The following is a 12536-nucleotide window of genomic DNA, read 5'->3' as shown; positions in this document are numbered from 1 at the left end:
ATGCATTGGATGGGCGAGGAATGACCAGGCGAACGTCTTGAGTCTGTCCACGGCGGACTGCCACACAGTGCTTTTCACAACATAACATAAATAGTCGGTCAGTTGCAAGGGAGGACTTGTACTTGTCTTTGTACTTCTCTACACAGCGGTATGCAATGTTGGCCAGCATCGGTGTGCAGTGTGCTTACATATACATACCTACACTGTGAAGGGAATTGGACCTCGCAGACTCTCGAGACAACGCCGGTCATGGCTGCATTCATAATCTCATAGCCCGTCGTTCCAGTTCCATCACTTTCATAGTCCATTCAAAGTTTTTCCGCGTAACCTTGTCAGACTAGACATTTTTCATCAATTATAAGTCAGCACCCGTAGCCGCCCCTTTCCTTTTCATTCCATTTTCGTAGTCCCAATAAGTGGCGAGGTGTGCCCATGTATCGCCGGAGTATCTAAAGAGTAGCCGAGTAAATACTCTGGCTTGAGCGAAATATCTGGGTCCGCCGGACTCCGAGGTGGCCTTGCAATCCTCTTCACAGATCCGACGGGAGCCATTGTTCTTGACGAGACGTGACCTTGCAGTAGAGGCGTGTGGATCGTCCCTCCATGTGCCTAGTATGGTAATGGACGAACAACTGCTTGATTCCATTGGTGGTGTATCAAGCGAGGCCTGATGCCCGGTCAGGGACAGAGTTTAGATGTACGCTGAATGCGGAGGCAAAATTCAAACTTCGGATTGTCTGAGGTTGCCCAGAGACACTGAACCAGTACTTACCTAGGTAGCACGTGATCATAAGCCTTGGCTGACCTTGGCTGGCGAGCTGACTTTTCGATTGTAAGGTTATAACTTATTGCCCAGGTATCCGCCTTCGGTTGAGGCTGTCCTACCGTTTCTGCTATGGTCGCCGGCTAGGCGCGACGCCGCTGTTGTCGGCTATAGGCACTTCGTCTCCCATCTCCAACCCTCTCCCCGTTTCTTCCAACCTACACTTCGTCATTACCCAGATTCTCGCCCTCACCGCATTGAGCCCCTATCGTCGATTCCCGTTCTGGCTACTTTAAAATTTGCCTCGTTATGGAATCCTCCCCTATCACATCGGATTCCCCTCGAATCTCCCTTCGGGGTCCTTTTAAATCTAACTCGTCTCTTCGAGTGCGTCTCGATCAGCCTCCTAACCCCCGATCTTTTTGATCCTTCTATACTTTCGGGGAGGACCCGAATTAGCCCTTTCTCTAAATACTTGCAACATTTTCGCTAGAGATGTCACTCTGACAGGGCGGGAGCGCGCACAAGTTCTTTTTGTAAGTGACAGCCCCGATCTCGGCTCGTCGGCAACGAACGCCAGTCAACTCCGAACCCAGTGTTTTCGCAGATGTGACTAAGAGGAAACTCTCAGGGTTTTCTTCCACCGAAGACGGTGAAATGAAAACAGCGCGCGGTAAAGCAGCGGCCAAGACGAACCAGGAAAATGCCTTGAGATCTCTTGCCTGAAACCTATCGCAGACTGTTTCGAGCAGCTTTGGCCGGCTGGTCGGGCTGGAGAAAAAGGGCCATCGCCTACCGCGCATGTCCTGGGACCTTCAAGAACCCTCTTATTCTCGGGGATAGACTCTGTAAACACTCGGCCTTTGTCCCCCGAGGTGCAGAAGCCGGGGTAATTGTGCCCCACAGCTACATTCTCGATGACCGAGGGGCAGCGGGAGGTAAAGGTAAATGGCATGTAGGTCTTTCTTCCAGTCTCGACTTATAAAAGTAGGCAGACCTCCTGGTTTGCGATCAGCACTGACCCCGAACTGTCTTCCCTGCGTGCGCACGTGGCAGCCATGGCGAAGCTTCTGAGGATTTCTCTAGCTTCGGCACTCTGGACAACTGGCTGGGCCAGCCCAATGGATCAAGAAGATTACTATTGTCTCGGACAAGCACTCTCTGGTAAAATTGGAAGTTTCTCATATGCTATAGACCCTCAGGCATCGTCAATCTCGATCTGCACTGCTGATGGGTCGAGTGTATGGTCGAGTATGCTCCAGGCCCAAATTTTGTCCACAAACCCCGACTGACTGGCAGCAGGTCCTCGAAATCATGCCCTCATCTCTGCTTCATCTGGAGTAGCAAACCTCACAGATTCGTCTGGCAACTTCGAAATTCGAACGAATGATGTCTCAAGCACCTGCAGAGTTCCTATGATCCACAGTTATCATCAATTACCGGAAGGGGTCCTTCAGATCTACGGCAACTTTTCGGACCCTCGCTGTGAAGCTTTCTCTTGGACTTTACAATTTGCAACAGATAACGACACCGGCGCGCTAAAATTCCATGCGAGCATTGATCCTGCGGTGGACGATATCGCTGTTGCGTTTGGAACGCCGGATGATGAAGCCTTCTTTGGTCTCGGTGAAAATGCGGGACACGGCAATCTTCGAGGTGCGTCGATAACCCTTTGGCGCAACCCGTGTTTCAACGCTAATCAATTCCAACTCCAGGCTTCAAAATTCCGATATGGTCTCGTGAAGGTGGCGTCGGACGTGGGGAGGAACCAATCACTTCATATCTGAATTCGAACGCATCGATATCCGGAACTTTCGCTGGAGGGTCACCACTGACGTCTTACACCGCGATTGCCAGTTATGCCACTTCTCGCGGGCGTTACTTGGTCCTTGACGGGCTAAATTTTGCGATTTTCGATCTTGCTAGCGCTAGCAATGGGGCGTTCACTGACACGGCCACAGGAAATGTGACTTATCAGCCAGACTTGTCATCGAAGGCTGATTTTGTGAGTATTCTGTACGAGGGAAGCTCTGTCAGTGGGCAAGTCGGTAAAGAGGATGGCATGTTGAACGCTGTTACCGCGCTCACGCGATTAACCGGCCGTCAGCCTCCACTTCCAGACTGGGTTAACGACGGGGCCATTCTGGGTATTCAAGGGGGCCAATCGAAGGTCGAGGGAATCGTGGAGGATGCGTTGAGTTACAAGATGCCACTCGTAGGAGTTTGGCTACAGGACTGGTGTGGGACACGCCTCCAGCAGGGCCTCTACAATATCTCAGTCAAGCGGCTCTGGTGGAATTGGGAACCTGACCAGTCACTCTACCCTACGTGGTCCTCTTGGGTTCCGGGGCTTCTTGAAAAGTACCAAGTCAGAACACTAAGTTACATCAACACCTTTTTGGCGAATGTGACCAACAAACCGACTGGATACACCCACAACTTTTTCCTCGAGGCGACTTTAACCGGACGATTTGTGCGAAACGCAACTGCGGGAAATGGTTCCACGTGGATCATCACAAGCGGTCCGGGCATCGATGCTGGCCTGCTCGATATTTCCAACTCAACTACAGTGGAATGGTTTAAGGATCTTGTCAAACGGCAATTTTACTCTGTACCGGTAAAAGGGATGATGCAGGATTTCGGTGAATACCTTGCCGTTGATTCTTCTGTGGCACTAACCAATGGTGATAATGTGACGGCTCGTGAGTTCCATAACCTTTATCCAGGGTCATGGGCACAGCTACTTCGAGAAGTTGTTGAGGAGCTCGCAATCGAGAACGACACGCTCGGCTTCCATCGGTCGGCTAATACATTCTCGGCACCTCACACCAACCTTTTCTGGGTCGGTGACCAGAACATTGATTACAGCCGAGAAGATGGAATGCGTGCGGTTATCAGTTCGGCCATCCACATGGGGTTCTCCGGCTTTGGCCAAACTCATTCAGACATTGGGGGATACACCGATACACTCGCGCTCAAATTCAACATTACACGGTCGTTGGCACTTTTGGGACGTTGGGGCGAGATGGGTGCCTTTTCCGGAGCCGCTTTCCGTACTCATGAAGGGAATATCCCCAGTGTCAATGTGCAGACATATACCAACAGCACCAGCTACAAATATCACACGTACAACTCTCGAATGTTCGTCGCACTGGCTCCTTATCGAAGATACTTGGCGCAGGAGTATCAGCAGAAAGGGTGGCCCATGGTTCGCCATCCGATTGTCTATGCTCCTGACGACCAGTCGGCCAGAAATATCATTGATGAATATTTCTTCTTCGGTGATGCTCTCATCGTGGCGCCGGTATATGACGAAATATCCCAGAAAGTCAGGCTTCAATTACCCAAGGTCAATGCCACCGGGCTCACTCATCTGTGGACTGGGCAAATCTACCAACCTGGCCAGAATGTCACCGTACATGCTCCTTACGGCAAGCCAGCCGTCTTTCTGCGACAACCGTTAAGCTCGCAGGAGGGAATCCTCTTACGCGAGCTTATGAATTTTGCAGGGGAAGAGAATGGGACTTCGTTGACGTGGTGACGCCCCCCTGCATGGAACACCTGTTGTGAATTGATGGAATGAAAACCCGCTCTGCAAGTGGTATCCCGCAGTTTGGTGTCAAAGGACAACTCAGTTACCAGACACATCCAAATAGCTCGAGATGATACTTTGCAATTGGTAACGCTCGTAATGTAAGCGATATCTAGCAAGAAAGTGGGTAATCGAGTAGTTTATATGTCAGCTTCACCATGAACGAGAGTGTCACAGAGCTCCTTGACGGGGGATACCCACAAAAGACACAGGAGAAATCGTTTACTTTACTGCTGGGCATTTTACGCCTCGACTTGTCGTTGGCAGATGTACAGGCTGCATTTTCGACCATAGAAAATTGATCGGTGAAGGCAGGAGAAGCCTGAGCTCCGAGGCGGCTGGAGACATTTTTGGTACACTCGGGGAACATATCGATTGGAAATTGGCATTCGAGCCACTTTAACTGTGTCGCCTCGCCGTATCTGATCGAACGACCTCTGCGACATCATTTTACATTTGCCAACTTGTTCATGCAGACTGGCGAGGGGAATTCTTCTCATGGAATTGTAATATAGCTTGGCTTTATATTTTTTGAACCGGAGTACGAACTAGGGTTGATTTTTTCTGCTATCAATTTCCCCCCAGGCATTCATCCTTCCGTTATTGAATTTGGTGCCGCGAACAACATCGACCATTATTGGCTCTTGTCGGGGAATCCAAAGTCGACACCGAAGTCTGGATACACAAATCGTTTGACACATGCACTTGACAAGGCATCTAACTCGTCCATTTGGTCCTTGGTGAGCTTCACTGCCTTCATGTTCTCTTCTATCCTGGACAACGTAAGAGATTTGGCAAGCACAGATAGTCCCCTTTGGGCTGCGGAATGGTCAGTATTTTACCGTGTAGTAAGAGTCAGATATGCTTACTATGATAGCTTAACAATACGCTTGCTGGTGTTGCGTCTGTCTCGCTGGCAATCTTGACCACACATTGTTCTTGCGTTAGTGGGCTCCCAGTGCTTCCCAGAGGGCTGTACGCCGTTACGTGGATGTTGTTCATCTTACAGAACTCCACAACATCTCGCTGTGGCAGCAATGGGTGGTTTTCAATCTGGTTGACTGCTGGCGTAATATTGATTTGTGGTAACAGTTCTTCCAGGAATTTCACACTGTAGTTTGCAACGCCAATCGCTTTAACCTTTCCATGTGGAAGCAGCTGTTCCATCTTTTGGTAAGTTTGAACGTGCGTCCAATCCGTGAGCAGATCTCGTCTTCCGTCGGGGAGTCTGGGGATTGTGTCATGATTGCCATTTGGATTCATAACCAGGGGCCAGTGCATGAGGTAGAGGTCGACATAGTCCAGACCTAGTAGGTTCAGGCTTTTGTCCAAAGCATGCTCAACTCGCGTGTGATATGTGCACCATAGTTTAGTGGTGACGAAAAGGTCACTTCTTTTGATCCCAGCTGCCTCAATGCCCGCCCTTATGCCTTCGCCCACCTCTCGCTCATTGCCATAAGCATAAGCGCAGTCAATATGTCGATAACCAGCTTTGATGGCGTGCTCGACTGCCTCGCGGACTTTTCCTCTCTCTGCTTGCCAGGTTCCTTAACTCAGTCAGATAGCGTGTGCTAATATTATACCGAAGACCTTCCTTACCAAATCCCAGGGCTGGTATCTCCGCCCCAGTGTTCAGCCGAAACCGAACGTCTACCATTTCGTGAGGTCTGGTCAAATCTCCAAAAGGAAATAGGGTTGAATATATTAGTAGGGCATTGGATTGGACTTTTGAGCAAGTAATGAGGGTGGTGTGTAAGAGAGAAAGACACCCCGACAGGAAAGAGAACCGTTCGGACTCCATCTTGCTACAAGCTTATACGCTGAGTACTGTCCAGCTCTCCCGGCATGGCGGGCAGGACACTCTGCTCACTTTGCAGGGCTCGCTTGCTCATTCTCGGGAAGGTTATCAAGAGTCCGGGACGGAGACCAAATCGGTTCTGAGCGTCTCTATCCGACTGCTAGTAAACCCGTTGTTTCGGCATGTCGGCAGGGTCGCCGGAAGTTTACCCCAGATTTCAACCCCACTTCTATCCCCACCAAAAAGACATGTATGGAGTACGGAGTACATATCTGCGAATGTCAGGAATATCCTTTCCCAAACAGCTCACAACTTATCTCAAGAACCGAGCTGTTTCTTACCGAGAGTGCGTCGTATTAAGTTCCGAGTTACAATTATCAATTACTGTTTTGTTAGCCATAAATTCTTACAGAGGCAAAGGCGCTTGTACGCCGTATTAAAATCTATTGGAACAAGAAGCCTTCCCGGAAGAGACAATCGAAGACTCTCCGACGGGCCTTTTGGTGCGCTGACGTATGTTTTGGATGTATACACCCAAACTTCCAAGGGTGTGGCCCAGCAGTACTATATGTCCATAGTGTAATATCCGAGTGCCCGGGAAAAAGTATGATGTTCCAGTACGCTGGAAACCCACGGAGCGTTCATTCATCTGCACCGGCATGGCCAATCTCCTCATCATGGCGATAACAACTCATAGTTCATAGTTCGACGGATAATGGAACTGTTTCATCTTATCCCTGGGCGTGCAGCCCGACAAACCCTGAGGCACTGGAATGGGTTCGGAGGACGGCTTCGGGCGCTCGGAAAACTTAATTGATAAAATGCTGAACATCGCTCTGACCTCCCTCTCCTCCGCATTCTGTCCTTTTCATACTAGGTTCAGCCGAGCAAAAGACCACTTCCACCCTTTGAAGTCCAAGGACCCGAAAGTTTTCTGTCTTCTATCAAGATGACAAATTGGGGTTATCTCATTTTCAGCCGAGCAGTTCGTAACGATGCCATGAAACACGACCCACCCGAAATTTACGGGTGGCGAGTTATACTGCTCGCTCTGTCTGTATGTGCGGCACCCCGAATTTGAAACCCTGAATGTGTGTCCTGACTACCTTCTAGGCCAGTTTTGGTGCGATGCTCTTCGGTATGGAGTAGGTGGAGTCGCTATTCCTTGCTGCTTGTTTTCTGTAAGGTCAACTTTTGACAGCTAGCTTCACAGCTCATCTATAATCAGCGGCGTGATAGTCCTTCCGGCCTTCATCAGGTATCTCCACCTGCCTGGACATTCCGATGTTTACAACTGACTATCGAACTCAGGCGATTTGGACTAGACAAAGCGAAGAGCGCTGTCGCCCTAGCAAACTTACAGGCCAACATTGTGTCAACTTTGCAAGCCGGCGCTTTCCTTGGAGCCATACTGGCCGCCCCTCTAGCAGACAATCTGGGCAGACGGACATCGCTGCTTATTGCGGGCTGTGTCGCAATGATAGGCATCATTATACAATTTAATTCTTGGGGACACGTCGCTGTGCTATATGTTGGAAGGTCAGTCCCGTAGCCGCCATCATGAGCCCTCGGGGTGCAAACTTATATTGGAAACAGATTCGTTGCTGGTGTCGGCGTTGGTGCTTGCTCAATGGTCACGCCTCTCTACATATCTGAAAATGTCCCGCGCGCTGTGCGTGGCCTGCTTACGGGCATATATCAGTTATTCGTCGTACTTGGAGGTATGCTCGCATTTTGGATCAACTACGGAGCAGACCTGCATCTTCCAGGAGATAGTGCGTGGGTCGTCCCCGTTGCTATTCAAGGTCTGCCAGCCGCTTTGCTCCTTTTGAGCATGTACCTCTGCAACGAATCTCCACGATATTTGGCCAGGCAAGACAGATGGGAAGATGCCAAAGCGACCCTGGCAAAAGTCCGGATGCTCCCAATTGATCACACATACATCGAAGCCGAATTCCACGATATCAAGCTACAGCTTGAGCGAGAAGCCGCCTTGATGGGAGGGGCAGGGTTCAAAGACCTTATGCGGGAGATGTGGAAAATCCAAGGCAATCGAAAGCGGACGTTGATCACGATCACGATCATGATCTGCCAACAGATGACTGGTGTCAATGCAATTGCCATATACGCGCCTCAAATCTTTCAGAATATCGGGATCCGAGGACACTCGACCGAACTTTTCGCCACTGGGATTTACGGTATCGTCAAATTCGTCGCATGTGCGGTCTTTCTTCTCTTTGTTGCCGATACTCTCGGCCGTCGTAAATCACTTCTTTGGACGTCCATTGGCCAAGGCTGCTGCATGCTATTCATTGGACTCTATCTCAAAATTCAACCTCCGTTGGCGGGCGAGCCGGTTCCACCTGTGGGCTACGTTGCACTGGTATGCATCTTCCTGTATGCAATATTCTTCCAGTTTGGTTGGGGGCCTGTCTGTTGGATTTATATTTCTGAGATTCCAAGTGCACGCCTCCGCGCTCTGAGCGTCTCCATCGCAGCCACGACTCAATGGCTATTCAACTTCGTGGTCTCTCGGGCTGTCCCTAACATGCTTGCCACCGCCGGCTCACATGGTATCCCTCCTTTCAATCGTGTTTGAGCACCAGCTACTGACTCATGGCATAGGCTTCGGCACCTACATCATTTTTGGATCTTTCTGTTTCGCCATGTTTGTCTTCGTCTGGTTTTTTGTCCCCGAAACTAAAGGTAAGTCCACAGCTCACTGAGCCTGAATGCGAGCTACGAAACCATTAGCTTGCCAGATTGTCCTTGTGAACGCATTACTGACTGAACAGGTCTGTCGCTCGAGGCTATGGATGAGCTTTTTGGTGTAGTCCCGCACGATGCTTTCGCTCTCGAAATGGAACAGGGTCTTAGAACAGAGTCAACAATGCGGGAACCGCCACAGAAAGAAACTCCTGCAGCACTAGTTGAGTGCGTGGAAGACGCAGCCACAGGAGATCAACGCGGGTCCAGCCTTCCCGTCTAAAAGCAGCGGGAATGCTACCTAGATCACGTCCAATCATTGTACGCATCAGGTGCACAAGTCGAAGATAAGGCAATGAGGTTATAATGGCATCGTTTCCGTGTTAGACTGCTCACATAGAAATCAATATGCCCAGTCTTCTTTTTGCCGTACTCGATATAAGTGTATCTATCACTCGGAAAACTTTGCCCCAATTTTCCTTATCGTGCTGGCTATGTACAAACGTGACAAGACTTTCATTTAGGCATTCGGAAAGCTTTATCAAAGTCAGTCAACGTGATTCGATACTTCGCACTGCCATCCTTGACTTTAGTGGTCGCAGTCTTACAGCCCTCTTCAGAAATTGGAATCGTCTCGACCCGTGGCAGAAGTCTTCTCCTAGCAGCAAAGTCCAGCATGGCCAAACACTCTTGTCGTGAACCAATATGAGATGCTCCGATGGATGATCCATTAGGCATGAATGCCTGGGTCCTGAACGGCGGCAAGGGGTCATTGGGTAAGCCAACTTGATGGAATGACCCATTGACCTTGCAGAGGGATAGGTATTCCGGAATGTTGAAGTTCTGAGTCATGTTTGCAGTATTGAGAACCATGTCGAAAGCGAATGCATATGGTTTGTGCCAGTCGGGATCGTTGCTTATAATAAACCTCTTTGCACCTAAGTTCAGGGCGTCTGCTTTCTTAGATGGCGAGTGAGATATCACCGACACTTCTGCGCCCAGAGCAGTCCCCCACATCACCGCGAAATGGCCCAAACCACCCAGGCCGACAACGGCCAAGGTCTTCCCAGGACCTATACTTGCCCGCACAAGGGGTGACCAGACAGTAAGACCTGCGCAGAGCATCGGTGCGGCCATGTGGGAAGGGATTTCGTCGGGAATTTTGAACACAAAATATTCGTGTGCTCGAATATGAGATGCGAAACCGCCCTGACTTATGGTCTTATTTGGATCAACTGATTCCGGATATTGCGATCCGTAAGTGTCTGAATTGTGCTCAGCGTCATTTCACTCAACCGGAGGACTCAGGCCCTTCTCACATACCGACCATATGTGGACAGTAGTTCTCGTTGTCGCTCTTGCACTGCGGACAATCCAGGCAAGCCCATATTTGAGCCCCGACGCCGACGCGATCACCAAGCTTCACAGTGGTGACATCTTTTCCCACTCTCACGGCGTGGCCAACGATTTCGTGGCCGACACACAACGGTAAAGGAACAGAGCCCCAGCCCCCTGTGATGGTGTGAACGTCGGAACCGCAAACACCGCAGCATTCGATTTCTATGTCGACGTCTCTGTCACCAAATTGTTTTGCTTTGAGCTAGAACGACCTGTAATCAGCACCAGCTTTCTGATTTATGCTAGATGCTGTCCGTGGACGTACGGGCTGTTTGGAGAATTCCTGCCATTTTTCATGGCTTGAGACCACGAATCCTTCGAAACAATCATTAGACTCCATGTTGATGTAAATGCTCTGGTCCGGATCAAAAGCTCAATCAAATGGAGGGAAGGTATCTGCTTGCGGGGTTTGCCGAGCCACGAGGCGAGGAGAATGTTTAAGGAGACAAGGTAACCGGGAAAATTTAAACTATATACCTAGGTAGGGGAGAGTCTCCTTCTTTTCAATGGTCACCGGTGGCCGCAAGTTGTGTTACTCATTGGTGGACCGGGTGGGCAAGGGACTTATCGGCCTCCACGAGTATTGTAAACTCTGGAAGCATCTTGATCGCCGTAAGATCGCTTGAGCTGGTGATTTTGTGTCCGAACAGACAGAATCTCCCGTTGGGAGCCGGCCGGTGTTCGACGGGTTTTGACACAGGAACAACCGACGCGTCCCATCCGACCAGCCGGAAAGTAATAGAAAAAACCGATTCGGTGCTGAGATGGGATTGGCCTACGTCAGTGGCCTAATACGCGCCCTTTGTTTTCATTCATACCTAGGTACACACAAATATACCACAGCGGGGACATGGCACTCGACGCCCGAGATTGGGTGACGGCCTGGAGGTCTATGGGATTTTTCTTGCGGAAGCATCTTTCAATCTCACCCAACACCTGACACAGATGACCAACGTTATGTGCTAGATCAAGGCTCGCATACACCATATCACAATTTACACATTCACAAATTATAACAGTGGCCCTTGGGTAAAAGCACACTACATGCCACAGCCCCACGAGTTTGATGATGTCTGAACAATCTCCAATCAAGTTTTTCTCACAAGGAGCAATCCTGAATGAATTCAATGTGGCAGGTCACAACATTGTTTTGTCTTTTCCCTCACCCGAAGCCTACATCGACGCTCAGTACTTTGGCGAGACAATTGGACGCGTGGCAAATCGCATCCCAAATGGCCAAATACACAATCTCAATGGCCGTGAGTACCAGCTTTGCGTCAACAAGGGCACAAACCACCTGCATGGCGGCAAAGAAGGTTGGGGCAAAAAGACATTTCGAGGCCCAACGCCCGTATCTCACAACGGAAAGAATGCAGTCAGATACACCTACCTGAGCCCGGACGGCGAGGAGGGCTACCCTGGGGCGGTGGAACTTCAGGTCTTCTACACTGTCTACGAAAAGAACGAACAAGGCGTTGCAAAGACTACATTGGAGGTCGAGTACCATGTAGAATTAATGAGTCAGGAATGCGATGAGACCGCCGTCAATGTCACCAACCACAGGTAGTAGCTCTTTCTCAGCGCGTTCTATCTCATCGGTGTATACTAACTAGGCTGGCACAACAGTTATTTCAATCTCAGTGGTTCTGATACAATCGAGGGGACTCAAGCCGTTCTTTCCACTGTTGACTACCTTCCAGTGGATCATAACGGGATACCTTTGGGATCTGTGGAAAGTTACCCCGGGCTCGAGGCAGGTCGGCCGTTCGTCCTTCATGCAAACGAAGGCAAAATCGATCACTGTTTTGTCTTGGAACGAGACATCTCGAACATCCCATTAGACACCCGAGCCCGCCAGGCCCAGCTTCTGGCTAGCTTCTCGCACCCAGACACAAAGATCCACCTCGAGGTCTACAGCACCGAACCTGCCTTTCAATTTTACACCGGGCAGCACATCAAAGTCGCCGCGTCGGAGTACGGACCTGAAATGAAATCAGGGGCAGGATTTTGTGTCGAGCCAGGTCGCTATACCAATGCCATCAATGTGCCGGAGTGGCGGAGCATGATGGCTTTGAGACAAGGACAGGTCTGGGGAGCAAAGAACATCTACAAGGCTTGGAAAGCCTAAGCGGATGTCCAGTATCACTGCTTTTGTCATGGCGTAAAGTCGTTGGAAACTCAAAGTAGCTGATGCGCACTAGATCTGGGGAGTACAAACTGGTTCTTTCTAAGTCGTCATCAGACCATACAAGAGATCAAGAATGTAGGTCAAATCAACA

At 50.0% G+C, this 12536-nt stretch overlaps 5 protein-coding genes across 5 annotated transcripts; 3 read left to right on the top strand and 2 right to left on the bottom strand.

Moving 5' to 3' along the window:
* Positions 1–1821: 1821 nt before the first annotated feature.
* On the top strand, positions 1822–4304 carry Z520_00839 (uncharacterized protein; the record flags this gene model as incomplete). The annotated part of the gene is made up of 3 exons (XM_016771359.1): positions 1822–2014; positions 2066–2419; positions 2479–4304. The coding sequence occupies 3 exons, from the start codon at positions 1822–1824 to the stop codon at positions 4302–4304; spliced, it is 2373 nt and encodes a 790-aa protein (XP_016638269.1).
* Positions 4305–4989: 685 nt separating this feature from the next.
* Positions 4990–6012, bottom strand: Z520_00838 (uncharacterized protein; the record flags this gene model as incomplete). Its single annotated transcript, XM_016771358.1, has 3 exons — positions 4990–5174; positions 5225–5902; positions 5955–6012. 3 exons carry the CDS (start codon positions 6010–6012, stop codon positions 4990–4992), a joined length of 921 nt encoding a protein of 306 aa, XP_016638268.1.
* Positions 6013–7102: 1090 nt separating this feature from the next.
* Positions 7103–9142, top strand: Z520_00837 (uncharacterized protein; the record flags this gene model as incomplete). Its single annotated transcript, XM_016771357.1, has 7 exons — positions 7103–7210; positions 7267–7298; positions 7367–7411; positions 7465–7692; positions 7750–8726; positions 8779–8859; positions 8949–9142. The coding sequence occupies 7 exons, from the start codon at positions 7103–7105 to the stop codon at positions 9140–9142; spliced, it is 1665 nt and encodes a 554-aa protein (XP_016638267.1).
* A 233-nt stretch (positions 9143–9375) lies between these two features.
* On the bottom strand, positions 9376–10597 carry Z520_00836 (uncharacterized protein; the record flags this gene model as incomplete). Its single annotated transcript, XM_016771356.1, has 3 exons — positions 9376–10124; positions 10183–10459; positions 10523–10597. 3 exons carry the CDS (start codon positions 10595–10597, stop codon positions 9376–9378), a joined length of 1101 nt encoding a protein of 366 aa, XP_016638266.1.
* A 729-nt stretch (positions 10598–11326) lies between these two features.
* Positions 11327–12385, top strand: Z520_00835 (uncharacterized protein; the record flags this gene model as incomplete). Its single annotated transcript, XM_016771355.1, has 2 exons — positions 11327–11820; positions 11884–12385. The coding sequence occupies 2 exons, from the start codon at positions 11327–11329 to the stop codon at positions 12383–12385; spliced, it is 996 nt and encodes a 331-aa protein (XP_016638265.1).
* Positions 12386–12536: the final 151 nt, after the last annotated feature.

This window comes from Fonsecaea multimorphosa, assembly GCF_000836435.1.
Source record: "Fonsecaea multimorphosa CBS 102226 unplaced genomic scaffold supercont1.1, whole genome shotgun sequence".
Classification (NCBI taxonomy): Eukaryota; Fungi; Ascomycota; class Eurotiomycetes; order Chaetothyriales; family Herpotrichiellaceae; genus Fonsecaea; species Fonsecaea multimorphosa.
Note: the sequence above shows the minus strand (reverse complement) of the source record. Positions and strands in the feature narration are given on the sequence as shown.